Source organism: Bos indicus, chromosome 1 (assembly GCF_029378745.1).
Source record: "Bos indicus isolate NIAB-ARS_2022 breed Sahiwal x Tharparkar chromosome 1, NIAB-ARS_B.indTharparkar_mat_pri_1.0, whole genome shotgun sequence".
Classification (NCBI taxonomy): Eukaryota; Metazoa; Chordata; class Mammalia; order Artiodactyla; family Bovidae; genus Bos; species Bos indicus.
The window spans coordinates 156,832,135-156,858,866 of NC_091760.1; the positions used below are offsets into that span (position 1 = coordinate 156,832,135).

Genomic DNA, 26,732 nt, shown 5'->3' on the forward strand with positions numbered 1-26,732 from the left:
ATTAAAAGTTCTATTATGTTAAAACATAAAAACACTCACGCATAAATACACAACACAGTAGAATGCAAAATTCTGATGGATTTTAAGTTAAACATGAGATTTCAATAGACAAAGATCCATCTAGTCAAGGCTATGGTTTTTCCAGTGGTCATATATCGATGTGAGAGTTGGACTAGAAAGAAAGCTGAGTGCCGAAGAATTGATGCTTTTGAACTGTGGTGTTGGAGAAGACTCTTGAGAGTCCCTTTGACTGCAAGGAGATTTAACCAGTCCATCCTAAAGGAAATCAGTCCTGAGTGTTGATTGGAAGGACTGATGTTGAAGCTGAAGCTCCAATACTTTGGCCACCTGATGTGAAGAGCTGACTCATTGGGAAAGACCCTGATGCTGGGAAAGATTGAGGGCAGGAAGAGAAGGGGACGACAGAGGATGAGATGGTTGGATGGCATCACCGACTCAATGGACATGAGTTTGGGTAAACTCCAGGAGTTGGTGATGGACAGGGAGGCCTGGTGTGCTGCAGTCCGTGGGGTCCCAAAGAGTTGGACACAACTGAGCAACTGAACTGAACTGAGATTTCAAAACAATATCAAGATTAGATCAGTGACTCCAGGCCCCTGGGAATACATACTTAGTGGCTTTGGCCAGTAGAAGACTATTTCAATCGGCAAATTTTAGAAGTACTGTGATGTACACAAAGAGGTCAGAAACCAGATCATTTGAATGGTGACATTTCTTCGTCTCCTAAAGGGCTCTGGAGTGAGCCTGCGCAGAATACTTTGGAGCCAAGGAAGTTGTTGCCATGTTTTTGAAGTGCTGGCTTTCTGAAGGAGACAAGGAAGTGACATAAAGGTTGCTGAGAGATCCAGACTGGTTTAGGAGATGCCACCAATGAACTTTTAATAAATGATCTCTGTAGAGAAAAATCTGTGACTCCGAGCTCTTTGTAGACTGAAGAGGCAAAAATGTTTTTCTAGAATTAACCCATTTCTACTGGAAGTAGAGAATAAGTCATTTCTTTATAGAAAGTATCCTTGGTAGTAAATATCACAGAGACTGGGCTTTAATCCCTTCCTCAAACCTTGGAATGGACACCAAAGTTATCTAGGTCTCAGTGTTCTCATCTAGGGAATGGGCCAAGTATGAGGATGAGAGGAGTTAGTAGTGGACTAGTGTTTGCCTTCTTCTCTTCTATTTCCTTCTATATTCTTCCTCCCTGTGGGCCTGGGAGTCTACAATGAATAGCACATCTCCATTGGAATGGGAAGCTGGTACCTACACTAGGGACTTGGGGAAATGACCCGAGTCTCCACCAGCCCTGAAATTCCCTCTGATGATACATGAAAGCTTTTGGCTAAGGAGGCATTTAGGGAAATAATCAACTACCTACAATGTAAGCACGTTTAGATCCTACTGTTTACTGGCACTCTACTGAATTTACACAAAAGGATGACCTGGAAATAAGCAGAAGAAAGCTGTGTGACATGTAGATGCATATCACATATGCATAGCTGATTCTTCAAAAGGTTAAATACCCTTGGCATATGTATGGTTAGTGATATACCTGTGATGGGTTGATAATCATTATGGCAGTGGCTTTGTTTTACGTAATTCTAAGGTAAATGTCACACTTCTTTGGAGATTCCAGGACTGGTATTCAGAAAAACATCTATTTCTCAGCAGATCACTGGGTAGGAGCTACTCTTTCCCAAACAGGACTATTCATGTCGCTAGTACACTGGGCTGTATGAGGCGCCGACTGCCACAGAATTCTCTTTGGAATTGAAATGCAATTACATATTGAGAACAAGCACTAAATATAACAGAAAAGGCCAAATACCTGAGTTTTTTTTTTTTTTTTTTTTTGCTTTGTATTTGAGGAGTATTTGCAAGGAGAATTAACTATGCTGAACACACCATAATCCTTAATTCAAATGCACTGATCAGGCAATTGGTTGAATACTTTAGTGGCTTTTTTCAGAAGCTTGTTGTAGCTCTGAAACACTGATCTTTTCTTGTGTTCATAAGCCATTGTAAAGATGCTAAGGAGATTAATAAAAGAAGCAAGTCACTAAAATTATATAGAATGAAATCCCATATTAATGCCCTAAGAATATAGAATGAAATACCATAATACATGAGTATAGAATGAAATACCATAATACATGCCATAAGAACTGGAAAAAACAAGCCATATATTGCATGAGGCAAAAATTATGTAACTGGGAGTGCTGAAGTTCCTTGGGTCTCACAGAGTCGGACATGACTGACTGACTGAACTGAAATGGGAATTATAATTACAAAAGTTCAAGTTGTAGTCTTCTTCTGGAAGGATGGAAATACAGTTGGATTGGTGCTCACAGGGGTTTTCACTAGAGGAATGATCCGTGGGTGCTTAGTGCTGTTGTAAATACTGTTACAAACATTTTTTTAGATGTGTTACATTTCCTAACTTTTAAAAATGGAAAAAGCAAAACAACAAAATGCAGTGAAGGGAAAGCACAAATTAAGTAAAAAAACGAACAATATAATACAGTAATTATCATAAAAGTTGGTGGCTCTCAGGTTGGTGGATGTATCTTCTTATTGTACTTGTACAAAATTTAAATACATGCTCTGTGCAAGACACAACTCTAAAGTACAAGTCCCTACAAGGATCAAAAGTAGAAAGATGAGAAAAGGTATACCTGATAAATACCAACAAAAGCAAGCTGTTGTGGCTATTTAAATCGTGAGAGGGGCTTCCCAAATGGCTCAGTGCAAAGAATCCGCCTGCCACGCAGGAGACACTGGTTTGATCCGAGGAGCCTGGTGGGCTACAGTCCACAGGGTCGCAAAGAGTCAGACACGACTTAGCGAGTAAACAGCAACAGCAACAGAAATCATGGGAGACGGGAGTTAGGACAGAATGGAACGTTGGTTCTCTCTGTCTCCAGTTCCTTTCGCCATTCCTCCTTTGAGCTGCTCATCCAGGCATCCGCTCTGACCTCCCAGAACTTCTGATAATTATCCCCACCTACTTTTGTCTTATTCCTAGCTAATCACTTTTAAAGCCCAGGATCTTCACTTTCTCAACCCTCATAGTACTTATCTGTGTGCCACTGATTTGGTGCTTATCATACTCTGTGTTTTAATGTTATTGATATTCATGCATTTCTTTAATTAAGTTGTAACATCCTGAAGCTAGAGACCATAACTTGAAGTGAAGTGAAGTCACTCAGTCGTGTCTGACTCTTTGAGACCCCATGGACTGTAGCCTACCAGGCTCCTCCGTCCATGGGATTTTCCAGGCAAGAGTACTGGAGTGGGGTGCCATTTCCTTCTCCAGAGGCTCTTCCTGACCCAGGGATCGAACCCAGGTCTCCCCCACTGTAGGCAGATGCTTTACTGTCTGAGCCACAGGGGAAGTCCATAGAGACTATAACTTATTCATCTTTTAGCCTCCTCTGTCAGCTCACCCTAGGACCTGCCACATGGTAGACCTTGTCACCTGGTCTATAGTAGAAAGTCAACATGTCACTGGTCCACTGAAAAATGACTTCTAAAAAACACATTAAAAGCTCTTTCAGGACGTTTGAGTACTTTGCCAATGCAATGAATTTACATTTTCTTTTTTTTTTTAATTTAATTTTATTTTTAAACTTTACATAATTGTATTAGTTTTGCCAAATATCAAAATGAATCCACCACAGGTATACATGTGTTCCCCATCCTGAACCCTCCTCCCTCCCCATACCATCCCTCTGGGTCATCCCAGTGCACTAGCCCAAAGAATTTACATTTTCTAAGCAAGTTCTCAGCCAGAGTTTTAGAATGGAGGGAGAAAGAGATGCTAATGCTCAGAGTTACAAAGAACTGTGCAGAGTTGGTGAGACCAAGACCATCGCCTCAGCAAGAGGGCGCCCCCCCAGACCCTGCTGGGAACTCCCATGGGCACATGGCTGATCTTCAAGGGCAGGGACGGCACCTGTCAATAAAATACTTTTTTGTCTCTGCAGCTTGAACAAAGTCCAGCACACAGTACACCATCAACAGATGCATTTGCAAAGTGCGAGAGAATTAAATAGTGGTCTTGGATAATTTAACTCACTGCTCCGAGCTCAAAGCATGTACCCTTGAAGGGTTCCCATTGTGATGTAAGCTCCAGTTCTCTGCACAGGCAGAGGGTGGCTGGGCAGGTGGAGGGGTCAGCCTGGCCCAGGCAGGATGCGGGTGTTAGCATGTGGATTTACACTCTGGGCTGAGGCTGATTGGAGGACAGCTGAGGAGCATGTGTTCGGCTCTGCCAGCTATTGGGGGTCTCCGTAAACGTTTTAACAAGATGGGAAAGCCCATGGGGTACATCTTCAGTGCTTGTCCTGCTGGCTACCCAGAAGTAGCTGGGATTCCTCTTTTCTCATGGCATACAACATATGATGTCTGCTGCAAACCTCTTTTAAACATCCTAGTTTTTGAATAAGCAATACATAGAACATATGGTATAAAATTCAAAGGAATATGACAAAAATAAGTATTCTTATCACCTTTGCCCATGGTTACCTTCCCTAAAGACATCTGCAGTTACAGTTTATCCGACTTGGTTTTAGATAAACACAAACATTTCCTATTTGGGGATACAGGCAAACGTTTATGGGCTTCGCAGGTGGCTCAGTGGTAAAGAATCCACCTGCCAATGCAGGAAACGCTGGAGACATGGGTTTGATCGCTGGGTCGGGAAGACGCCCTGGAGTAGGAAATGCAACCTACTCCATTATTCTTACCTGGGAAAATCCCATGGACAGAGGAGCCTTCTGAGCTACAGTCTATGGGATTGCAAAGAGTCAGACACAGCGAATCACACATGCATGCATAGATATGCATGATTATACGGGCTTATATATTTTCTGTCAAATGACATATTATACCAAATCATGATTTTTTCATTTAACAATGTATGCTGTAGTTCTTTCCATTTTTCTTTTTCTAATCTTTAAAATCCCAGCCTCTGAGACACTGACAATGTTCAACTATAGTGTCATGAATCAATGAATGACTGATTTCATAACAGTCTCTAATTCATTCTGAACCTGAAATTCACCCACCAACACATTTTCTCCATGCCTTAAACATCATCTCCAATATGCATCTTTTTGTCTGTAAACATCCCTCTGATTTAATCTCAAAAAACTTGAACCTTCCCTGAATACTGCCTTGTGGGCGCTCCTTCAGGAGTTCTCTCTAAGTACCTAACGATTGTGTGCTGTTTGTCCTACCGCTTTACTCTTTTATCTGTTAATATAACAGCTGTAAGATGTGAATGATACTCGTTTTAAATTACTTTTTGGTGGAGCATAATTGTTTTGCAGTGCTGTGTTGGTTTCTGCTGTTCAGTGAAATCAGTCAGTTATATGTATATATCCGTCCCCTCTTTTCTGGATTTCCTTCCCATTTAGGTCACCGCAGAGCCCTGAATAGGGCTCCCTGTGCCGCACAGTAGGGTCTCATTAGCTATCTATTTTATCCACAGTAGTGTATATATGGAAAGAGCGAATGATCCTCTTAACAGTGGTTTTTATTGAGTACTTATTTGTGCCAGACATTATATTAATATTTCTCACAAATCCCTAGAACATACCGGTAAAGTAAGCAACAGTATCACTCTCACAGCCCACCAGTCAGTGCCCCCCACTTGCCAGCCCAATCCATGGATTAGCTCCCCCCACCCGCCCAATCCACAGATCAGTGCCCCCCACCCACCCCCCCAATCCACAGATCAGTGCCCCCCACCCACCCCCCCAATCCGCAGATCAGTGCCCCCCACCCACTCCCCCAATCCATGGATCAGTTCCCCCCACCCACCCCCCCAATCCATGGATCAGCGCACCCCACCCGCCCAATCCACCGATCAGCGCACCCCACCCGCCGGCCCAATCCACCAATCAGCGCACCCCACCCGCCCAATCTACCAATCAGCGCCCCCCACCTGCCCAATCCACCTATCAGCGCACCCCACCCGCCCAATCCACCAATCAGCACCCCCCACCCGCTCGCCCAATCCGCAGATCAGTGCCCAGTTGCTCATAGCTGTAAACCTCTTTCTGTCTCACCCTTTATTGCCTCCCTTATTTCTTACTGCCCTGCCCACTTCCTCACTTCCTGGAATCACCAACCACGTGAAATACTGACACTCATCCTTGTCTCAGAGTCTGCTTTTAGGGAAATCAAACCTAAGGACACTGAGGTTTAGAATGTGAATAATATATTTATCAATTGGCAGACTCAAGCTGTCAACCAGAATCCATGTTCAGAAACACCAACCCTTCCTGCTACCTAGATGGTAAATGCCTCAAAGCAGGCTGAACAATACTCTGTTCTTAACATGGTGGGTTTCAAGTGCAAGCGGAAGTTGACGCTAACGCACACTTCTGCAGGTCAATGCTGTTTTATGTTCTGGGGTGCCTCCTTTCTTACCCAGCACATCAGGACATGCACTTTAGGTACCGGTAGCTAAATATATGTGCTCATCAATCCTTACTGTGAAGTTCTCACGCTTGTTTACCTGCTGACTGTCTTCTCCTTGGTGGTCTGCAGATAGCAACTTCATCCTCGCCAACGCCCAGGTGGCCAAGGGTTTCCCCATCGTCTACTGTTCGGATGGCTTCTGTGAGCTCGCCGGATTTGCCCGAACAGAAGTCATGCAGAAGAGTTGCAGCTGCAAATTCCTGTTCGGAGTTGAAACTAATGAACAACTGATGCTTCAAATAGAAAAGTCCTTGGAGGAAAAAACAGAATTCAAAGGAGAAATTATGTTCTATAAGAAGAACGGTGAGTTGACCTCCTTTGTTGGGGGCTCCTTGGACAGTGGTGAAACATCACGGTCTTTCAACTGCCATTGGTGTGATTGCTCCGTAACTCCCATTAAGGCTTAATGATCTTAGCAGCATAAACTACTTGAAAATTTAGAAAACTTATAGTTATACAAAATCAACATATTAACTGAGTTAATATATATTAAAATAGAGTGTATTACTATTATGTTGTGGTCATACTTAAGATATATATCAGATATGATGGTTGTTAATATAGTAACAGATGATCTTCTATCCAGAGATAGTTTTCCATCTTAAAGAACACTTAAAAAGTATTGAGTCACTAGGGACAGAGATTCAAATGTCTGCTAGCATAAACGCTAATTGAAAGGATATGAATGTAGGTATTTTCTTTTCCGGTTTCCTGACCACAAAGCCTTTCTCCCCATTCTTAAATTCTGGAGACAGAGTGAGAAAACACAGTGTCTCAGGGTGGGAGTGAATGTGCCTGGACTCAAAACTGCCACTGGGGAAATACCAAGTGTTTCTTATGGGTGTGGCTTTGTGACGGTCTCCTAAATGAGAAAGTATCTAGGGATGGGTATGGCTCCTATTTCCTCCTGCGTGGCTCTAGCTATCATTATCCTGCGGTAGGGGGAGTGAATCCAGGAGGCGTCATATTGGAGAAAAGCCAAATCAAAGCTGAGAGCAAACCGTGTCTTCCAGTTTCTAAAATTCTCTGTCTTTAATAGTTTTCCTTTGAGTACCATAGCCCCCTGGGTTTTATTTCTCTGGGCACATGACCGTCAAGCTAAAGAAAATGTTCCCCAGCCTTCTTTGCAGTTAGCTTGGCATGTTGCAGGGTTCCTGCAACGACGTGAAAGAAGAATGACTTATGCAGTATCTGAGCAAACTCCCTAAAAAATGAAGTTGTTTGCCCTGTAGTCTCTCTTATCCTTTCCTGTGGTGTTGTGGACTGAATTATGTCTCTTTAAATTGCATATATCAAAGCCCTAATCCTGTAAAGCAATCATCAATCAATTAAAAAGAAACATACATTTTTAAAAAAGCCCTAATCCCTGATGTGGCTGTAGAGATAGGGCCTTTAAAGATATAATTAAGGTTAAGTGAGGTCCTAAGGATGGGGTCGTAGTCCAACATGACTGGTGTCCTTCTATGAAGAGGAAGAGACGTCAGGAGTGTGTGTATGTAGAGGAAAAGTCGTGTGGAAACCCAGCCGTAAGGTAGCTGTCTACAAGCCAAGGAGAGAGGCCTCACCCTGATCTGGGAAGTCCAGCCTCTGTCTGGAACTATGAGAAAATAAAGTTTGTTGTTAAGTCACCCCGTTTGTGGTATTTTGTTATGACAACCCTGGTAAGCGCCTACGTAAGGGTCGGGATGTTCAGGCAAGGCTGGAAAGCCAGGTTTGACTGTCGAGGATGGCAGCATGGACGAATGCAGAGCAGGTCAGGAGGCTGCGTGTGGCTACAGGCCCACCTTCCCGTCCTAGACAAAGACAGATCTGCTCCATCTGGTTTGAGTCACTCTCTTCTTAGGTCTTTTTTTTACAGCGTTTAAATTGTACTCTAATTCAAGGTTTCTCAGCCTTGGCATTGTCAACACTGGGGGCCAGTGATTCTTTGTCGTGGGGTTTGTCCTGGGCATTGTGGACAATTAGCATCATCTCAGGCCTCTTTAACACTCAACATTGGGGTCATTTTTAGGAGATTTCGGAATCTGAACGTGGAACTTCATCCCCCTTTCAGAGTTATTTATCCTTGGAGGACGTTCCTCGAGGGTGTGAAATTTGGATGCACGGTGGTCGTGAAGTGTTGGCGAGCACTCCTCTGGGAGGAGTAGGAGACCCGATTCTCTGGCACCAGCAAGAAGGCCCAGGCCATTGTGTGCTTCTCAGTGTCAGCAGATCAGGCCTGCATTGCACATATGATAAAGCAGAAGCCTTCTAGCTCCCTCTAACAATGCCACAATCCTTGGAGAGAGGGCCTGAGATGAAAGAAAGTGGAGGCCATCCTGAGAATGCAGACTGGTAGGGAGTGGTAAAACTGCCATCCGGTGAACAAACGGACAAGGAAAAGCTTCTTCTGAAGTATCTGCTGACTGCAGACTTGCCTTTCTTAGGTGCCTTGTACTGGTCTCTGCACATCCACTTGTTTCTTCCTTTTTACACCTTCTCACAATATCCGAATGGGGCACCTCTGAGAAAGGTTTAGGCTGAGGAGGAGAAGGTGGCAAGGCCAAAAGATGGAGACCTTAGAGGCCAGATGTGTGGAAACATAGAGCTCAGGTGGGAGTGAACCCCCAGCAGGGTTTCCTGAACCTGCTTTGTCATAAAAATGCCCACTGCTCTTGGACCTCTTTGGATGCAACACTTTAAAGGACCAAGAAAGAATAAAGGTTTTACAAAATAAGAAATAATTAAGAAGGATAGCTAGTTTCACAGATAAACATAATACACAGAATCTTCTCTGGCTAACATAGAGCCGTGTTTTATACGTTTATGTGCAGGAGCTAACGTTGCTCGTTACTGTCCTCCCTCTAAACTCCCTAGGTTCTGCCTATGTACCAGAAATAGTGCCACTAGGACGTCTTCTCATAAAGCTTCCCGCTTTGCTTCTGCTGATACGCAAAAGGCATCACCGTGGCTGATCAGATGTGTGGGTGCGCTAACCCGGGAGACCATTTTGTCAAGTTGATGCTTATCCTCTCCTTGTTTTTTTTAATATCAGAGATAGTTATACTGTGTGGTTCCCTCCTTTTCGTACACACAGCATACTTTGCGCCGTGTTCTGTAACTTGCAGAACAATATCCTTTACAATGGCGTGTACCTTGCAGAACAACACATGCTGAGTGGCAGTCACCCATTCTTTTCTCAGCACTCCATCCTATGGATCCATCATAGGAGAATGTAGTATTACATAGTAGGACATCATATGCATCCATCCTAGTCAGTTACAGCCTTACATCCTACAGATCCATCATAGGACTACGGAGTATTACATAGTAGGACATCATACGCATCCGTCCTAGTTACAGCATTACGTCATTTGGGCCCATCATCATAGTATTACATAGTAGGACATCATATGGCTCCATCTTACTCTCTCACAGTTGTCCGTCATGTGGATCCATCACAGTATCACTTGGTCAATTCAATAAATCCCCTACAGATTATTTGTGTTCACTCCAGAATGTGATCTCTTTTCTTTGCTATCTCTCTTTGAAGTACTGCTGTTGTTATTTGGAAAGTTTTGGGGTTTTTTTTCCAAGTTATTTTTATATAAGATGTTTATGTTATACAGTCCCACTTTTTAAAGATTTTTCCTCGTTTCCTATCATAAGAACTGTTATATCAGTATCACCAGGAGCCACTTCTCCCTGCTCTTCTCCCCACTCGATAACTGAAAGGGATGTACTATCAGTACCACCTGATGTTAAGTCTGTAGGATGCACAGCACTCGCGGTCTGCTTACCTTGTTGTCTGCGTGCCTCCCCTCTCCTCTCTTCCGCAGTTATATTTACATTGTCAGAGCGTTCAGTACAACTTCATGCACTCTGTCACGCCTATCTGTCTTCATTCAGCCTTAATGCTACAGTGAAATATGCTTCATGATCACCATAGATTCCGTTCTACAGTGTCTCTGATCATGTCTTGGGTATCAGAAGCTTATTCTCCGAGCCGTCTCAGGAAGAGCACATGGAAACTGTTTCCCTGAACTCTTGCGTGTAATAACAGTATGACCGTGGTCTTTCGTACTTGTAGGCCAGTTTGCTGAAAATTAAACCTTTCGTTTGTGTTTTATTCACTTTACCATCTCAATTGTGTTTATTCTCATGGACTTTCATAGAGTATTGTTTTACTCTAAAACTGCTGCTAATTGAGTTGGGGTTTTGTCCTGGATGTTGAAGTAATTATTTCATTATTTCACTTCATTTCCTGTCATTTCATTTTGTTTCTTCATTTTATTTTAATCTAATAGTTGTACTAGAATATATCTTGGCATAGGCTAGAGTCAGCACAATTTTTCTATAATTAGAGAGTAAGTATTATGCATATTATGAATTTTATAGTCCATACAGCCTGTGTTGCAAGTACCCGTCTGTGTCATCATAGTCTGAAAACAACCCTAGAAAATATATAAACGAATACATGTTACTGTCTTCCAATAAAGATTTTATTTACAAACATAGGAAGTGGGCTGGATTTAGCCTACATCCAGGTTACTGATACATGATATAGAATTTTGGGGGTCAGATTCTTCTCTCCTGATGCGTGATATGCCCTGTAGTGTTTAAGTCCCTTTTACTTGGAAATTTTTCTGGGATTTTAATCATCACTGATCTGTCTTCTTGCTTTGATTTTCCTCTTTACGATTACTTATTACATGGTGTTGGACCCTTGCCTGTCCTCTGTACATATTATTGTCTTTCTCTTTTTAATTTTTCTTTTTCATTGTTTTTACTTGTGCAGTGTATTTTCTTTCCTTTCCTTTTGTGTATCTATTCACACTGTATTTCTTCTCTTTAAGTCTTCAGTTATTTGTCTTTTCATTTATGTCCCCTCCTGAGCTCAGTTAGCTCATATTATTTCTATCATTCTTTTGCCTACTGTCTTAGTGAGGGCTTCCATCACAAACCACAGACTGGGTTTCTTAAACAACAGAAATTTATTTTCTTACAATTCTGGAGGCTAGAAGCCGCGAATCAAGGTGTTGGATGGGTTGGTTTCTTCTGAAGCCTCTTTCCGTGGCTTAGAGATGGCTGTTTCCTCCTCTCTTTGTCTTCCTGTGGTCGTCCCTTTGTGTGTCTTTGTTCCAATCTCCTCTTCTTGTAAGGACACCAGTCAGATTGGAGCCCACCTTATGACTTCAATTCAAATTAGTTATGTCTTTACAGACCCCATCTCCAAATACAGTCATGTTTTGCGATAATGGAGATTCGGGCTTCAACATATGGATTTTGAAGACGTAGAATTCATCCTCTAGTAATTTTATTCCTGAGCTTTTCTAAATCAGTGTATGCTGTTCATGCTGTTGTTTCATGCATATCACACACCGATTCAGTTATTTTCCTTAATTGCCTTTTACTTTTGAAAATTGCTTCTTTAAATTCCCTTTTACTTTTGAAATAGTTAGGCTTTGTGTGCCTATGGAATATTTTGGGTGTCTTGACTTTTTGTGGCAATGAATGAAATGGCATCCCACTCCAGTCTTCTTGTCTGGAGAACTCCAAGGACAGAGGAGCCTGGCAGGCTACGGTCCATGGGGTCACAAAGAGTCAGACATAACTGAGTGACTCTCACTCACTCGCTCTGATTTTCTGCATCTGTATTCAAATAAGCTTCTCTTTATCTCTTCTTTCATCCTGTTCTGCTGTCATGCTTGAATAAGATGCGTTCTTCTCACCTTTAAGAATATTGGAAATAGAGGTGTGCTGGGAAAACACCCCTAACTCTGCAGCTCCGTTGCCATTCCCCCAAAGTTCTCGTGTCGATGCCTTCTCCATCCAGCTGCAATTTTTGCTACTTTCTGAGCCAGGTCTGCTTTCCTAGTCAGGGCCTCTTTCACAGTGTTATTTGATTTTCCTGCTCTGACCAAGTAAAGCTCAGGTTCCAACACTTTATCCTCAGTATATTAATAGTTCCATACCTTGGTGAATTCTATACATCCAACAAAAATTTTCTGCTGAATTTTCTGAAAGCGCTGAATGCTCAGACAACTCCAACACCATGCTATCTTTCTATAACCCATTTTTACTCATCTTCAAACGGGACTGGGAAGCTCTCTGCTAGTTTTAATTGTCCTCAGATCTGTGTGTGGAGCCCTCTACTTCCAGAGGATTTCTGCTTTGGGGAGTCGGTACCTGTTGACAGATTATGAGGTCCCACACTCTAGAGCTATTACGAGCCTTCTTTTTTACCTTCTTTTTTTCTTCCTCATAAAGCTGCTCTTCCTGCAAGGATCAAGCTTCTTGGCTGGTGTTGCCCATCATCCTGTGTTCTCAGTTTTATGGGGACACACTGTCGTATATGTATTTTGAGGATTTCTGATTTTACTATCTTAGTTACTTTAATTTTGTGGAAGGATTGGGGAAATTTCAAAACCAATGTTTCCATTACCACTGCTGTATTTTTAAAATATCTCTTTAGATAAAGTATAATTGCTTTGGGTATATAAGCTCTTTTTTTTTTTTTTTTTTTTAATTATTTCCTTCTCCTTTCTTTCTCTCCAAATTTCTGTTTCCATGGTTGGAATGTGAGGAGCTTACCTGAACTCGAGGCATACTATAGAAAGGGTCCCCCTAACTGCTTGTAAGTTCCTTGTTTCACGCCTGGCCCATCTGTCTGATGCTCTCTTTTTAGTGTTTACAGCTGCAAATTATGGCTGGTGGTGAGCCCGACATGACTTCACCCTCCCTTTGCTCTTGAAACCACAGTAGATCTCTCTCCATTTTTGCCTCCCCTTTCATCGCGCCACGAATCAAAGCCTTCATTATTGTTCTCTACACTCATATTGCTAGACTTGGGAGGCTTAGAGATACTTCAGGTAAGCCCTCCCATCCTTCACACGTGGAAGCAAGTAGAGCCTCCAAGTACACATCCTTAAAACTGTCTTGTTTCCTCGAAAGTAGGCATCAGGCACTCTCGTGCTGGGAGACAGAGAGTCTGGCAATCAGCTTCTCTCAAGAGTCCCAGAGAGAAGGTAAATGGTCTCTCTGCCTTCAGTGTTTACAAAAAACTATTGAAACACTATTGGACATAAGATTGTCTACAAGGATGTATTGTACAACAAGGGGAATATAGCTAATATTTTGTAATAACTGTAAATAGAAAGTAACCTCAAAATGTATTAAAAAATAAAATTTTAATAAAAGAAAAAATAAAATAATAAGAAAACTACACAGGCACCGCTTTTCCCAGGCTCAAACTGTGGAAACTCACAGACAGGAGATTAACTCTGCCTCTTCTACTTGCTCACAATCCCTCCAGCTGAGGATGGACCGGCTGGGAGGTTATGTTGTCTTCACCTTCTTCCAGACTTTAGCTTCTTGGCTAAATGTTAATGGTGGAAAATTACATCATCTCTGTGTCATGGAGGATCATCATGTTTGAATCTACAAACCCCAACCTTAAGATGTGTATCTTAGCATATCTTCTCTGTAGAACGCTTATCTTTCAGGCCTATTTTTATATTAAGTAGACTCAACAGGAAGAGAAATGCTGCGAGAGAACAAAGATTTGAGAAGGAAATTAAAATGATACAGTTAATTTTGTAAAAATATTATCCTGATATGTTAGTTTGCTAGGGCTATCATAACAAAGTACCACAAAATGAGTGGCTTAAACAGCAGAAGCTTGTCTAGAATTCTGAGACCCAGGGGTCAGGTGGGGTGCTTTCTCCTGAGGACGAAGAGGAAGAATCTGTCCTGTACCTCTCCCTTAGCTCCTCGTGGTTTTCTGGCATGCTTTGGTGTTCTTTACCCTGTAGAAGCATTGCCCTGACCTCTGCTTTCGTCTCCCTACACTATTCTCCCGGCCTGGGTGGCTGTGTCCAGATTTTCCCATGTTAACATGACATCAGTCTTATTGGATTAGTGCCCATCCTAATGACTTCATCTTGTCTCCATAGTAACGCTGTGTCCAAATAAGGTTACATTTTGAGATATTGTGGGTTAGGATTCTAACTTATTCTTTTGGGAGGGCAAAAGTCAGCCTATAACGTGGTTATATTTACATTAAGCAGATTAGAATTTAAGCCACTTGCCTAAGATTGTGAGTAAAGAAACTAGAATGTATAAAAGTCCTCTAACTCAAAACTGGGGGTACTTTTGACGTTTAACGGGCAGGAGTTACGGATGCTAGACATACTGTCATGTGTGGGATGGCCTTGGAATTGAAGCATTGCCCAGTTTTCACTTGGCTTTCTCTTTCTTTTCCTTCTTTCTTCCTTCCTGGTTTCCTTCCTTCCCTCTTTCCTCCTTTTCTTCCCCCCTCCCTCCCTCTCTTTCTTTCTTCTCTACCTCCCTCCCTTCCTTCCTTCATTTTCTCTGTTTTTCTTTATTTCTGAGTTTTATTGAAGTATAACTGGTAGACAAAACATTTCAAATGTTTCGTGTGTCTATCTTGATGAGTTTGGACATTTGCATATACTTATGATATCATCACCACAATAAGGTACTAAACACATCCATCATCTAAAAATTTCCTGTGTTCTTTTCTGATTTTTTGTTATTTGTTTTGTTTTTTGTGGCAAGAACATCTAACATGAGATCTACCTGTTAAAATTATGCTAAATGAAGTAAGTCTACTATGGTCCCCTTATATGATGTATCTCAAGTAGTCAGACTTAAAGAAGCAGAGACTAGAATGGCCATTGGCAGGGGCTGAGAGGAGGGCTAGATGGAGAATGGTGCTCAGTGGATGTAAAGTTTCAGTTGTGCAAGAAGAGTAAATCGTGAGGGTCTGCTGTACAACGTGCTGCCTGCAGTTTATAATACAGCGCTATGCACTGCGTGACTTCCTGGTGCCCGCCAGGCTTCCAGGAAGCCAAACCCTGGTTGCTAATGACCTGAATTAGGAACTCAACACACGGTGTGTTTGTGGAAGGCTTTAATTTTCTATTGAATTTCTAAGAATAAAACCACAGTGTAATGAGAGAAGACTGAGTTTTATCTTGCTCTAAATTCACCATCTCAGAAGACTTTGTCACTGACTCAGAATACTTGTCACAGACGCAGCACATCTGAACGCGTTTTGTGCTTGGAGTCGTCGCATTCCCAGTGACTCCACGTTTTGGTCCAACTTTTGATGACATCTTCTGCTGTAGTCAGTCACACCTGCACATTTTATGTTGAGGTGCCTATTATTTTATCAGAGACAACTTCACTTTTATTTCTGTTATATTACTGTTAATAATATAGACTGTCACTTTTCTGAAAATAATGTGTATTATCGGTAGGTGGTTTCTTTTTTTTAATTTGAATTTTTCAGTTCTAAATAGAAAAGAGGGAAATATAAGTGTTTGATACAGAAGGGAATCTTGAGCCTGACAGAGTTGTGGAAAACTCTCTTAATTCACAGACTCATGTCACCTTCAAGATTTTTTATTCATTTCCATATGCCTACTGAAATATTGCTTGCTTAACATTTTTCTTTAAGTTGGCTCTGTTATTTTTACTCAAATTGCAAGCAAAACAAAATTAAATCACTGTTCTCTATGGAAAACAGTGATCTCTAGCTCAAACAGAAGGTAATCATAAATAAATATACTTTATTTATACTTAAGTTCAATATACCATTATTAAACATTTAACATTAATAAAAGTGATACACAAAATCTAAGTAATAATTAATCCATTATATTTTGCCACGCAGCACACATGCTATTTTATTTAATTTTTCTAATAAGACTTCGAAGTAAACATGAATTACGTCACATTTACAGATGGAGAGACTGTGAGGCAGAGAAATGACGTGAACGCAGAAGCATATGCTCACCTTGCCGCTGCCCCAGCAGTTCTCCATTGTTCACTCTCTTTACTCACTGGTGCACTTCGCATTTCTCTAGTTGATTTTCACGTGCCGTAGTAAAATGTCTGGAAAGATTAATGCCAAGAAGAGAAGAGTCCTGGACAACAGCATAGGAAGACCCTGCCCTCACCTCCTCTGTGGACACATCAGATCGCTAGCCACATGTGGGTCATTTCCCTCTGACAAGGATCTGAAAGCTACATGAAACGTTAAAAGGGCCACACCAAGCTGGGTAGGAAATGTAGAGCCATGATCTCGCCAAGTCCCTACCCTGACACAGTGACTCACAGTAGGGAGGGACCTTGGGTATCCAATGCATCTCCCGGAGGAGTTGAGGGGTAGGGCCCCACATCAGACACCCTGGCCCCTGGGAACGCCACTGGAGTGATGAGCCCCAAAATGCCTGGCTGAGAAAACTGACGGAGGTTATGTCCAAGGGACCCAAAGTGCTGTAACAAACTGAGGTTTCCTTTTCAGAGAGCTCACATACAATCTCACACACCCCAAGACCCAGTGAAGAAACAGCAGTTTGTGAAGCATCTGCTGCTGCTGCTAAGTCGCTTCCGTCGTGTCCGACTCTGTGCGACCCCATAGACGGCAGCCCACCAGGCTCCCCCGTCCCTGGGATTCTCCAGGCAAGAACACTGGAGTGGGTTGCCATTTCCTTCTCCAGTGCATGAAGGTGAAGAGTGAAAATGAAGTCACTCAGTCGTGTCCGACTCTTAGCGCCCCATAGACGGCAGCCCACCAGGCTCCTCCATCCCTAGGATTCTCAAAGCAAGAACACTGGAGTGGGGTGCCATTGCCTTCTCCGTGTGAAGCACCTAGGCTATGTGAAAAGGACTCATCTGCTAATGTGAAAGCCTCTGCTGAAGGGCGGGGGCAGGTGAGACTTCCTGGAGACAGAGGCGCTGACCGATGCCATCATTACACTCTCCACCTGCCCCAGGAGCACACCTCTTGCCACTTTACGAAGCACAGTCCTGCTGCCTTGCTGAAGTCAGAGAACTTGGGCAGTTGCAACACCACGCTGCTTCTGGATGGGGTTAGCGAGCATGAATCATCAGTACATTCTCTCCCTCCCATCCTGAAGCCAGCAAGCCATTCTCCTGCTGCGTCGCTAAAACCCACAGGTGTGTGCAGTCCCGACATCCCTACTGCCTTTCTGAGCCCCACCCACGTACTCTCCAGCTGCCCTGCTAAAGCCACCGTATCCACACAGGGACACCCCTTGATCCCCTCGCCCTGGTGGCCAGGAGGCTGGAGTTGCTGACTTCCACGGGACTGTAACAACTGGGAAGGCTGTTTGCGGCGGCCACCACCCCAGGGAACTGCACACACATAACCCATCTTTCTGTGAAGAAAACACTTATTTACTTGTTCTGGAGCTTTAGCTTGAGAGACGGGCTTCAGTTTCCCCCACACCTACGATCTAAGGAAGGGCTCCCAGGGAATTAAGCAGCGAGAGGTCACCGTGTCACACTCCCACGGCCTCAGTGAGACTACAGCTCAATGAGACCTTACAGAAAAGCACTTGCACACTCGTCTGGGGCCCTGACGTGTTACTTTTGCCCACGTGACGCCTGCAGATGTGCTTTGGAGGCCATAGTGACTACAGCTGTGGCCCCACAAGTCCTGTGCACACGTGTACACTTTAAAAGCTGCTGCTTGAGGCTTTGTTTTCTAATCAACTTAAAACTAGGTGCTAAGTGAGATTCCTCCCTTTGGGACACTGACATGTCTTGGCATAATCTCCACAAAGGAGACATATCAAGGCTAAATCAAATGATTTAGACAATCACAGAAATTTGAGAGACAAAGAGCTAAGTCGAGTTTAAAAAATCTTCACAAGTCCACCCCTTTAAGACTGGGATAGTTAACAGTTTTGCCTAATGCATAAAAATAAGAACAGAGGGTCAGGTAGAATGAAGAAACTGAGAAGTATGTGTCAAACAGAATTATAAGGCAAAAATCTCAGAAAAAGGATTTTGATTCTATGAAGATCAGTAATCTACTTGATAAAGAATTCAAAGTGCTGATCATAAAGATGCTCACAGGCTCAGAGGAAGAATGGGTGAACACAGTGAGAACTTCAACACAGAGACAGAAACTGGAAGAAAGAACCAAACAGAAGTCACAAAGCTGAAGAACCCAGTAACTGAACTGGGAGACACACTAGAAGGGTTCAACAGCAGACTGTGATGTGGAAAGAGAGTCGACCAGCAAACCAGAAGAGAAAATAGTGAAACTCACCCACACAGAGCAGCAGAAAGGAAAAAAATGGGAAAAAATGAAGATGAGAGACTTAAAGACAACATCGAGTAGAGTAATATTCACATTATGGGAGTCCCAGAGAAGAGCTAGAGAAAAAATGTCTATTTGGAAAAATAATGTCTGAAAATTTCCCGAACCTAGAAAAGGAAACAAACTTCCAGGTCCAGAAAAACACATCCCAAAAAAGATGAACCCAGAGAGACCCACACTAAAACACGCTGTAACTTAAATGAGAGAAGCTACGGATGAAGAGAAAATCTTACAAGCGGCAAGAAGCAAATTAATTGTTACAAATAACTGACCCCATGTGACTGTCAACAGACTTCAGCAGAAATTTTTCAGGCCAAAAGGGAGGGTGTGACATATTCAAAGTGTGAAAGGAAAAACTTCCAACTTAGAATATTCTGTCCATCACGTTTATCATTCAGGACTGAAGGAGAGAGAAACACTTTCCTTGTCAAGCAAAAGCTAAAGGAGTTCATCATGATTAAGCCAGCCTTACAAGAAATGTTAAAGAACATTTTTTAAGCTGAAAAGAAATTGGCATTAGTTAATAACAAGAAGACATGAGAAACTAAAAATCTCGCAGGAAAAGGTAAATTACATACCTTATATATATATTTAATATATATATATAAGTGTTTTATATATTTATAAATATATAAAGGTAGGGAAGTAATCCCTTACAAAACAGCTACGAAGGTTAAAAGACAAAAGGAGTAAAATTAATTAAACATATAATAACTTGTTAAGAGAATTAATAAAACAAAACTTGTAAAATGTGATATGGAAAGCATAAAACGGGGAGGAGTAAAAATGAAGAATTTTAGAATGCCTTGTAAGTTGCTATCAACTTAAAATGGACTGTTATATACATAAGCTATTATATGTAAACCTCATGGCAATCACAAAGCAAAAACCTATAGTAAATACACAAAAGGAAATCAGAAAGGAATCTAAATATAGCACTAAGGAAAGTCACCAAATCGCATGGGAAGTGAAAACGGGAAGAAGAAATGAACAGAGAGGAAGTACAAAACAGCCAGAAAATAATAGACAAAATGGCGTTAAGTGCATCCCCTATTACTTTAAATGTAAACAAACAAAATCCTCCAGTCAAAATACATAGAGTGGCTGAATGGGTAAGAGTAAGACCCAGCTACAGCCTGTCCACTGGAGACTCACTCAGAAGTCATTACTTTAATGAGTTTCATTAAACTCATACATTGAAAGTGAAGGTATGGGAAAAGATATTCCATAGAAACGGAAGCAAAAAGAAAGCTTGCATAGCTCTGTTCATAATAGACAGAAAGGTTAAAACAAAGTGTCATAAAAGATAAGCAGGAGCAGTACATAATGATGAAGATATAACATTTATAAATATAAATACCCACATAGAAGCACCAAAATATATAAAGCAAATATTAACAGACCTAAAGAGAGAGAGACAGAAATAAAATGCTAGCAGGAAACTTTAACACCCTCAGTCAGTTCAGTTCAATTCAGTCACTCAGTCGTGTCCGACTCTTTGCGACCTCATGAATCGCAGCACGCCAGGCCTCCCTGTCCATCACCAACTCCCAGAGTTCACTCAAACTCATGTCCATCGAGTTGGTGATGCCATCCAGCCATCTTATCCTCTGTCGTTCCCTTCTCCTCCTGCCCCGCAATCCCTCCCAGCATCAGAGTCTTTTCCAATGAGTCAACTCTTTGCATCAGGTGGCCAAAGTATTGGAGTTTCAGCTTCAGCATCAGTCCTTCCAAAGAAATCCCAGGGCTGATCTCTTTCAGAATGGACTGGTTGGACCTCCTTGCAGTCCAAGGGACTCTCAAGAGTCTTCTCCAACACCACAGTTCAAAAGCATCAATTCTTCGGTGCTCAGCTTTCTTCACAGTCCAACTCTCACATCCATACATGACCACTGGAAAAACCATAGCCTTGACTAGACGGACCTTTGTTGGCAAAGTAATGTCTCTGCTTTTGAATATGTCATCTAGGTTGGTCATAACTTTCCTTCCAAGGAGTAAGCGTCTTTTAATTTCATGGCTGTAGTCACCATCTGCGGTGATTTTGGAGCCCAGAAAAATAAATTCTGACACTTTTTCCAGTGTTTCCCCATCTATTTCCCATGAAGTGATGGGACCAGATGCCATGATCTTCTTTTTCTGAATGTTGAGCTTGAAGCCAACTTTTTCACTCTCCTCTTTCACTTTCATCAAGAGGCTTTTGAGTTTCTCTTCACTTTCTGCCATAAGGGTGGTGTCATCTGCATATCTGAGGTTATTGATATTTCTCCCGGCAATCTTGATTCCAGCTTGTGCTTCATCCAGCCAGCGTTTCTCATGATGTACTCTGCATATAAGTTAAATAAGCAGGGTGACAGTATGCAGCCTTGATGTACTCCTTTTCCTATTTGGAACCAGTCTGTTGTTCCATGTCCAGTTCTAACTGTTGTTTCAGGACCTGCATATAGGTTTCTCAAGAGGCAGGTCAGGTGGTCTGATATTTCCATCTCTTTCAAAATTTTCCACAGTTTATTGTGATCCCCACAGTTAAAGGCTTTAGCATAGTCAATAAAGCAGAACCCTACTTACATCAATTTATAGATCACTCAGGAGAAAATAAATAATGAAGCATAGCCTTAAACCACACAGCAGACTAGGTGCAGTAAATACACACACAGAGTGTTCCATCCCAAAGCAGCAGAACGCATACATTTTACTTCTCAAGTGCACACAGAACACTCTCAGGATAGATCACAGGTCAGCGTCACAAGGTCTCAATAAATTCAAGAAGGTTGAAATTATATTAATTATCTCTTTTGACTTCAGTGGCATGTAATTAGAAATCACTTACAAGAAAAAAAATGGAAAAATATAAATATATGGAGGTTGAACATCATGTTACTGAACAGCTACTGAGACACAGAAGAAATTGCAGGAGAAAGCAAAATGCCTAGGGAAATGAAAACTGAAATATGACATACCAAAATCCATGGGATGCAGCGAAAGTAGTTCTAAGAGGGAAGCTCATAGCCATACAGGCCTACCTCAGGAAACAAGAAAAATCTCAAATAAACTGAGTTCACACCTAAAGGAACTAGAAAGAGAAGAAGTAAAGCCCAAAATTAGTAGAAGAAAGGAAATAATAGAGTGGAAATAAGTGAAATAGGGACTAAAGAGACAAATGGAAAGATCAATGAAAATAAATAAGAGCTGATTCCTTGAAAGAATAAACTTAAGTTGACAAAGTTTTAGATAAAATCACCAATGGGGGGAAAAAAGGGGAGAATGGATTGATTCAATCATATTCTTACTCACAGGCTGGCGGAGTCCGGAAGTCCCCTTAGTGTTCCCATCTGTAGGTGTGCAACAGCTGCTCAGAACCCAGTGTCCGAACCTAGCAGCAACCATATCTTACAGTACTCTAGGTCAGGAGTCCAGGCCGGGCGTGGCTGAGTGCCTCCTCTTCCACGGGAGTTTAGCCTAGGCTGGCTGGTAGGTGTTCAGACGGAAGGGGCACTGCTTGGCAGGATCTTGGATGGCGTCTTGAATGTGTGGGATCAGCTGGGACAGAGGATGGAAGTGCCTGCCCGTAGCTTCCTTAACCCGGCGGCCTCTGGGTAGTCTAGGGTCCCATGAAGCAGGCAGAAGCTGAAGACCTTTCATGATCTATTTTAGGAAATCACCCAGCACAATGGCTTCCATCCCAAACTGGTACTCTGGATGGAGCAGACCCAAGGAAACCCAGATTCATGAGGGGTCACCTAGACCCCAACTCTCAATAGGAAGTGTGCCCCAAAGATTTTTACTATTTTATTTTTAAAATTTTATTGGAATATACTTGATTTGTGATATTATATTAGAACAGTATAGAGGTTTCTTTAAAAAACTAAAATTACACCTACCATATGATACAGGCAATCCCACTCCTGGGCACATATCCAGAGAAAAACATAATTTGAAGAGATACATGAACCCCGATGTTCATTGCAGCCACATTAAAACGCCACTTCTAGATTTGTAGAAATGCATTTGGATGTGTGTGTGTGCATGTGTGTGTAGCAAGAAGACATTTAATTTCATTTTTATTTTTTAATTAATTTATTTACTTTAATTGAAGGATAATTACTTTACAATATTGTGGTGGTTTTTGCCATACATCAACATGAATCAGCCATGGATACACAAGTGTCCCCTCATCCTGAACCCCCCTCCCACCACCCTCCGCACCCCATCCCTCTGGGCTGTCCCAGAGCACCCGCTCTGAGTGCCCTGCTTTATGCACTGAACTTGCTCTGGTCTCTAGTTCACATATGGTGACACACATGTTTCAAAGCTATTCTCTCAAATCATCTCACCCTCGCCTTCTCCCACCGAGTCCGTAAGTCTCTTCTTCGTGTCTGTGTCTCTTCTGCTGCCTTGCATACAGGATTCCATATATATGCGTAATATACTGTATTGGTGTTTCTCTTTCTGACTTCACTCTGCATAATAGGCTTCAGTTTTGTCCACCTCTTTAGAACTGACTCAATGTATTCTTTTTAATGGCTGAGTAATACTCCATTGTGTATATGTACCACAGCTTTCTTATCCATTCATCTGCTGATGGACATCTAGGTTGCTTCCATGTCCTGGCTATTATAAACAGTGCTGCAATGAACATTGGGGTACACGTGTCTCTTTCCCTTCTGGTTTCCTCAGTGTGTGTGCCCAGCAGTGGGACTGCTGGGTCGTATGGCAGTTCTATTTCCAGTTTTTTAAGGAATTTCCACGCTGTTCTCCATAGTGGCTGTACCAGTTTGCATTCCCACCAGCAATGTAAGAGGTTCCCTTTTATCCACACCCTCTCCAGCATTTATTGTTTGTAGACTTTTTGATGGTGGCCATTCTGACCAGTGTGAGGTGATACCTCACTATGGTTTTGATTTTCATTTCTCTAATAATGAGGGATGTTGAGCATCTTTTCTTGTGTTTATTAGCCATCTGTATGACTTTGGAGAAATGCAAGACATTTAATTTTGATGCTTGGGAAATTTGCAGGTTTCTTATTATCTGAAGGGCGGCCAAGTAGGGACCATGCTCCCTACAACTAAGTTATCAGAGAACCATGGGTCCAGTTATTTTTGCTATGATCAGCTGCTTTCTCCAGCCTGATTTGAGACCTCACTTGAGACTTTGCCTGCTCTGAAATAGGAAGCATTTTATGATGCTTTTATGATGTTCTGATGATTCTCCAATAAGTCCGTTCACTTTCATAGATTAACGTTTTGTATTTTCCTCCCGTGTCTTTCGCACTCAAGAGGTGACCTAAGAAATGCAAATACAGTTAATGACTTCAGAGAGACAGTAGCCAAAGGAAAGGGCCCAGAAAGAACCTGGCTGAGGGCAGCAAGCACCACTTGACAGAAGGGTCTGCCCTGCAGTTTATCCTTCCGTTTGCCTGGGTTCACGCTTTGTCCTTGTAGATGGAGGCAGCCTTCCTGGTCTGCTATTCATACATCTGAACAAGCTGAGGAAAGACTGTTCTTTTCTACACCCACGGCTAAGCCTGCATTGTTTAATGAACGAGCAGATTTATGTCAGACGATTTATGAGGGGGCCTGTGCTCACCCCAGCTCTTCAGCCAGGATGATCAGAGCATAGCGAGGCGGACATGTGGGTAAGGTCTCATTGCATTCTTTAGGAAGCGCTTAGCTGGGCCTGTCCTGCCACGACTGAGCTGTCACGATGTTGCCTCACTAGCTAGATTCCTGGGGACCTTCGCTTCCTGGAGGCCAGCCTTCCCAGCTTAACACAGACACTGGCATAAAATAGTAACAGCCCCCACTGACTGAGTGCCCACCGCTGGCCAAAGCTCTGCACTCTGCTCTTTGCCTGTGATGCATCTCCTGTTTTTTCTCTCATCCACCCTTGGAGGCAGATGCTAGTAATACCCCCACTTCACAGTTCAAGAAACTGACTCACAGAGAAGTTAAGGGGATCAGTCAGAATGTAGGTCCAAGCATGTCCACCCCAGCTGCCTATCCAGAACACCCTTGCACTCCATCCCCTGCCCTGGCCTCTGAGCAGGGAAGGCTGGACTTGCCAGCTGCGGTAGGTGCTTCTTGGGGGATAATGGTAGACTAGGAAGGCGGGGATCCACTAAGTTGGGGTGGGGATAAATTAGAAGTTTGGAATTAAATTATATACACTACAATTATATATACTACTATTCATTTATTTCAGTTCAGTTCAGGTCAGTTGCTCAGTCATGTCCGACTCTTTGCGACTCCACAGGCTGCAGCACGCCAGGCCTCCCTGTCCATCACCAACTCCCGGAGTTTACTCAGACTCATGTCCATTGAGTCAGTGATGCCATCCAACCATTTCATCTTCTGACGTCCCCATCGCCTCCCGCCTTCAATCTTTCCCAGCAACAGGGTCTTATCCAATGAGTCAGTTCTTTGCATGAGGTGGCCAAAATATTGGAGTTTCAGCTTCAACATCAGTCCTTCCAATGAATATTCAGGACTGATTTCCCTTAGGACGGACAGGTTGGATCTCCTTGCAGTCCAAGGGACTCTCAAGAGTCTTCTCCAACACCACAATTCAAAAGCGTCAATTCTTTGGCACTTAGCTTTCTTCCCAGTCCAACTCTCACATCCATACATGACCACTGGAAAAACCATAGCCTTGACTAGACAGACCTTTCTTGGCAAAGTGGTGTCTCTGCTTTTTAATACGCTATCTAGGTTGGTCATAACTTTCCTGCCAAGGAGTAAGCGTCTTTTTATTTCATGACTGCAATTACCATCTGCAGTGATTTTGAAGCCCAAAATGTAGTCTGTCACTGTTTCTACTGTTTCCCCATCTGTTTCCCATGAAGTGATGGGACTGGATGCCATGATCTTCGTTTTCTGAATGTTGAGTTTTAAGCCAACCTTTTCACTCTCCTCTTTCACTTTCATCAAGAGGCTCTTTAGTTCTTCTTCACTTTCTGCCATAAGGGTGGTATCATCTGCATATCTGAGGTTATTGAGATTTCTCCCAGCAATCTTGATTCCAGCTTGTGCTTCTTCCAGCCCAGCGTTTCTCATGATGTACTCTGCATAGAAGTTAAATAAGCACGGTGACAATACACAGCCTTGATGTACTCCTTTTCTTATTTGAAACCAGTCTGTTGTTCCATGTCCAGTTCTAACTGTTGCTTCCTGAGCTGCATACAGATTTCTCAAGAGGCAGGTCAGGTGGTCTGGTATTCCCATCTCTCTAAAAATTTTCCACAATTTGTTGTGGGCCACACAGTCAAAGGCTTTGGCATAGTCAATAAAGCAGAAGTAGATGTTTTTCTGGAACTTTCTTGCTTTTTTGATGATCCAATAGATGTTGACAATTTGATCTCTGGTTCCTCTGCCTTTTCTAAATCCAGCTTGAACATATACATGTATTTATGTATTATGTATTTATATGTAACAGATCACTTCATGGCAAATAGATGGGGAAACAATGGAAACAGTGACAGACTTTATTTTCTTGGGCTCCAAAATCACGCAGATGGTGACTGCAACTATGAAATTAAAAGATGCTCACTCCTTGGAAGAAAATCTATGACAAACCTAGACAGCATATTAAAAATCAGAGACATTACTTTGCCAAGAAAAGTCCATCTAGTCAAAGCTGTGGTTTTTCCAGTAGTCATGTATGGATGTGAGAGTTGGATTATACAGAAAGCTGAGCACTGAAGAATTGATGCTTTTAAACTATGGTGTTGGAGAAGACTCTTAAGATTCCCTTGGACAGCAATGAGATCAAGCCACTCCATCCTAAAGGAAATCAGGCTTGAATATTCACTAGAAAGGAGTGATGCTGAAACTGAAACTCTAACACTTTGGCCACCTGATGTGAAGAACTGACTCACTGGAAAAGACCCTGATGCTGGGAAAGATTAAAGGCAGGAGGAGAAGGGGTCAACAGAAGATGAGATGGCTGGATGGCATCACCAACTCAATGGACATGAGTTTGAGTAAACTCTGGAAGTTGGTGATGGACAGGGAGGCCTGGTGTGCTGCAGTCCATGGGGTCTCAAAGAGTCAGACAGAAATGAGCAATTGAATTGACTGACTCTATATAAAACAAGGAT

The 26,732-nt window shown here is 42.4% G+C and overlaps 1 protein-coding gene across 2 annotated transcripts in view; it reads left to right on the forward strand.

Moving 5' to 3' along the window:
- KCNH8 (potassium voltage-gated channel subfamily H member 8) overlaps positions 1-26,732 on the forward strand; it is a 492,644-nt gene that overhangs the window by 170,873 nt on the left and 295,039 nt on the right. For both annotated transcript variants that reach the window (XM_070797270.1, XM_070797274.1), the window contains exon 2: positions 6,571-6,804. In XM_070797270.1, the coding sequence (XP_070653371.1) occupies positions 6,571-6,804 (234 nt within the window). The remainder of the gene's footprint in view (positions 1-6,570; positions 6,805-26,732) is intronic.